This window comes from Gavialis gangeticus, unplaced genomic scaffold (assembly GCF_001723915.1).
Source record: "Gavialis gangeticus isolate Ggan-Ray unplaced genomic scaffold, GavGan_comp1, whole genome shotgun sequence".
Classification (NCBI taxonomy): domain Eukaryota; kingdom Metazoa; phylum Chordata; order Crocodylia; family Gavialidae; genus Gavialis; species Gavialis gangeticus.
In genome coordinates, this window is record NW_017729027.1 from 36,712,053 (window position 1) to 36,716,147 (window position 4,095).

Below are 4,095 nucleotides of genomic sequence, written 5' to 3' on the forward strand. Positions count from 1 at the left end.
TGTATTCTACTTATTAGAAAACCCTAAAACTATTAAAATTACAATATTGATTCAGAGATTATTGGTTCAATGCCTAGCTGAAATAAGGCACTTTCTTCCAGTGAGCAGCACCTTTCAGATACAAGAGGTGATGGATCAGGTTCTGGTTAAAAACAAAAAGGGGCTGAATGGGGTCCCAGAAGACAACAGGAACATTTCAACAGCAGGGGAAGACACAGGAGGTAAAACCCGGAGATGAAATTCTACACAGAAGTGGTCACTCTGTCAATGGCATTATTGACCTCGTTTTTGTTTGAATCCAGTCCTTTAGCAGCATTCATATCATTCCGTAAATTCTCCACTGTCTTTTTCATGCTCTTTAATTCTCCAGGGTGTGGAGTGGCTCGCCTTAGAAGTGTTCTCTAAAAACAAACAGTGGAATAAGTAGTTTTGTTTTTGTCTTTATTTTTGGAAAAACACCATATACTTGCAAGGCTTAAGCATTTACAAACCAAGTACTTTTTTTTTTTTGTAAGAACCATGTTTGATCTGAAATATTATTTTCATAGGTGCTTGCTGATAAAGTCAGTAAAAGCCTTTTTTTTTTTTTTTTTTAAAGAGGGAGCAGAGTTTTCCTGATGTGGCCCTTTTAATCTAAAAGCCACAACAACTGAAGTAAAAATCCCATTCTAAGTTGTAATGTGGTGGTTCTTTCATAAATACAAGTGGGATTTTTAAAAACCCACAAGCAATTTGGGAGCCTATTCCATTAACATAACAAAAAATTAGATGCTTTTGAAAAATCCTGCGACTTCTCTAGAGCATCACTATATATTGCCCATTAAAATGTTTTGGCATATGTACAAGGGATGTTCAATGTTTTAACACAATGCTTCAGAAGTGAAATCAATAAATACAAAAAAGTTAAGAATATAGTTAAATAGCTTTTTATTTACATGTTTACATGCAAACCTTAAAACGGAGCTTTGGTCTGAAAAGGGACTGGAAATATGGCACCCTTCCACAAAGACAGATTTGTTATGTTTGTTTTATGTACACAGGAATCACATCTCCTGCATTTTGCCTTTACTGGCAAAAATAAAGCTTATTACTTACTCCAATCAATTTGCATAGACAACACAGGTTAAGGGAGAAAGTAAACTTGATATTCTCCCTCTGCATTACCAAAAATTGTCTACCAAGTTATATCAGCAACTCTAGTGGGAGCTAACTTGAGGATATCTGAGTGCCACAGGTATCAATGGGCCAAGTCAGGTCTACTAAACCATTTTACTGGTTCCAAGAAGGAAAAACCCTGATGTCAGATCTGAAGTTCTGCTTGCAAGGCTAATGGTAAGAAAACCCTTTTTTTTTTCAGTTGTAACTGGGATAGTTTAGTCAGTGATGATGATCCTGCCCTAAACAGGGGGATGACCTTGTAAGGCTCCTTCCAGGCCTACTTTCCTGTGATCCTTTCCTAACCTGAGCATACTGGCTATACAAGTGATTACTAAATTAAAACATACCTGTTTTTGAATTTTTTAAAATCACTTTTCAGAATGAAGCCACCCTTCTATTATGTGACATCTAAGACCAGGATGATCTTAGGCTACCTAGTTAAGATCTGCAACTGCCCCAGGTCTGGAGATTTTAGATCTAGGTTTCAGTGCAAGTTCACTTCCAGTCAAAGGCTATATTTTCCACATGCCTCTGAAAATGTGCAGAATAAATACAACCTGCAAATTTGATCAGGGCATTTTCAGAAGCCTACTGAAAATTTGGTTTTAAAGCCTCAATCTCTGCAAGTAAGCTCTGTGAGTGAAAAAAAGGCAAGGATGCCCTCGTGTTTTGATCTCAAGAGAACGTGGAATGATCATTTAATTGAGGTCTCATAAGTACAGTGACAGATGCTCCCAACATACTTTTTTCATTTGAGTGGGAAATGCACAAATGTGCCACATTCCACCTGGGCATGGATGGTCTCTGTTGGTATCAATGCAAATGGTCATGAAATGGAAGGACAGGCAATAAGAGTAGGGAGAAAAGACAAATGATATGATATGGTGGAAAAACTCAGTGGGGAACCACATCAGGGTATGATAATCCTTAACTGCCATCTAACAAATATGAAGGCAGGGTTTGTACCTTCCATAAAAGAAAAGGAAAACTTTAATTTTAACTTTCTTTTGGAAAAATGGAAGAAATCCTAAAGGGGGTAGGAGGGAGTGAATTGAGATGACTTATTTTCACAGCAAGATTGCCTTGTTTCAGCAGAAGTGAAAAGTATATTTCAAGAAGGGGGAGGAGAGGTTGAAAGAGCTGCGGGGTAAAAGATTTTAAAGACAAAGGTTTAGCAGTTCTGTTACAAACGCACATGTAAAAGGTCCCCTGCTACTGCTGAAATGTTTCAGAAAATATATAGCACTCGGACACCTTTTACACTGTGGTCATTATGTGTGTGTATTAGTCTTTGGGGAACATACCATTTCATTATCCTCTTCATCTTTTTCATCTTCTAAAAAGCGGATTGCACTGACTCTGTTTACTGCACGCTCATTCCAGGTTTCATCTGATACTTCATTGACTAAGCTCTCCAAAGCACCACATCGTGGCAGGTTATCTGTTACAACAGAAATAAAAAGCTGAAGTTCATAAAAGAGTAAGTATATGTCCTAATATTCACACTGACTTGCAAAATTGCACTGACTGTTCACTATACATACATTTTTGGGGGGGTTTTTTCCTGTTGTTCATAGTTTAATTTTTCCTCTACCAAACATCTACAGTAAAGGGCAAAGGCAAATGTTTTGTACTCTGGCTGATTAGTTTTGCCATGACCATTTTGAAAGCTTGAGAGCCTAAATGTATAAAATCTGTGTAAAAGACAGTTTTTATTTACGTCAAGAATGCCATCATTCTTGCCATCTTATTGCCAAATCATGAATGTCTCTCACAGCCGCACATCCAATACCCTTCTTTTGCCAACCTATATTCTACTGCACGTGCACGTGCGCGCGCACACACACTCACACACACACACACACACACACACAGAGGAAAAAAAGGAAAAAGAAAATCTATCAGATTTGCTTAGAAATGATGACCTAGAAAAACTGGGATCTTTGTAGTTGCCTTTGGATCTCAGATGTTCAGATTTTTTTTTTCAATGTAGCTGTGGGACCTAGGGGGTTTTTTTCTTTTCTTTTTTTATTTTTAACATAAGAAGATTTTTTATTTAATCCACATCCTTTTTAGACTTATGATTTAAGACATTCAGTATCAAGGGACTAGAAATGCTGAGAGTCCTGGCAACATTAAATTTTCTGTTTGGCTCCAATCACTGTTGTATAAGAGGATGAGAGTCTTCAGCATAGCAAAGACCACTCACGCATATTATCCAGTAACTCTTTAATGCAAAGTCTGCAGAAACAGGGACTGGAAAATGGGACTCCTGCAGTCCAGAGACTGCCCATTTTATGGGCAACAGCCATGCTCCCTCTGGCTTTACCCCACCTTTTGCTATTTTATTCGTTCTTACAGAGCAGTCAAGCTTCAGCCAGAAGGATGGAGAGTGCCCCAGTCTAGCCTAGCCTCTAGCCTGGTTGTTAGGGCACTCTTCTAGTAGGTGAAACACAGGGACTGAACCATCTTCTGGCTGAAATGAAGCTAAAACCCACATCTTCCACTTCCTGCGTGTGCTTTAACAATTATATTCTTACATAAAAAAGGTGAGCACAGTGCCTTATCACCAGGGATCTGGGTTTTCCATTTGCCACAAAAAAGTGGGAAAACCCAGATTTTCTCCTTTCATAGAATCATAGAATCAATGAGTTGGAAGGGACCTAGACAGATCATCGAGTCCGACCCCCTGCCATGGGCAGGAAGGAGCACTGAGGATGGGAGGGGTCATAAGACCCCAGCCAGGTGCCTATCCAGTCTCCTCTTGAAGATTTCTAGGGAAGGTGAGAGCACCACCTCTCTGGGAAGCCTGTTCCAGGCTCTGGCCACCCTTACAGTGAAGTAGTTCTTCCTAATATCTAACCTAAACCTATCCTCCCTCAGCTTGTGGCCATTGTTCCTGGTGACTCCAAGGGGGGCCCTGGTGAACAGACTTTC

The 4,095-nt window shown here is 39.4% G+C and overlaps 1 protein-coding gene across 1 annotated transcript in view; it reads right to left on the reverse strand.

The window, feature by feature from the left end:
• Positions 1-6: 6 nt before the first annotated feature.
• LRRC1 (leucine rich repeat containing 1) overlaps positions 7-4,095 on the reverse strand; it is a 144,647-nt gene continuing 140,558 nt past the window's right edge. Inside the window, exons 13-14 of the mRNA XM_019520563.1 lie at positions 2,463-2,599; positions 7-401 (exon numbers count right to left, since the gene is read on the reverse strand). Coding sequence (XP_019376108.1) covers positions 243-401; positions 2,463-2,599 — 296 coding nt within the window. The 3' untranslated portion in view covers positions 7-242. The remainder of the gene's footprint in view (positions 402-2,462; positions 2,600-4,095) is intronic.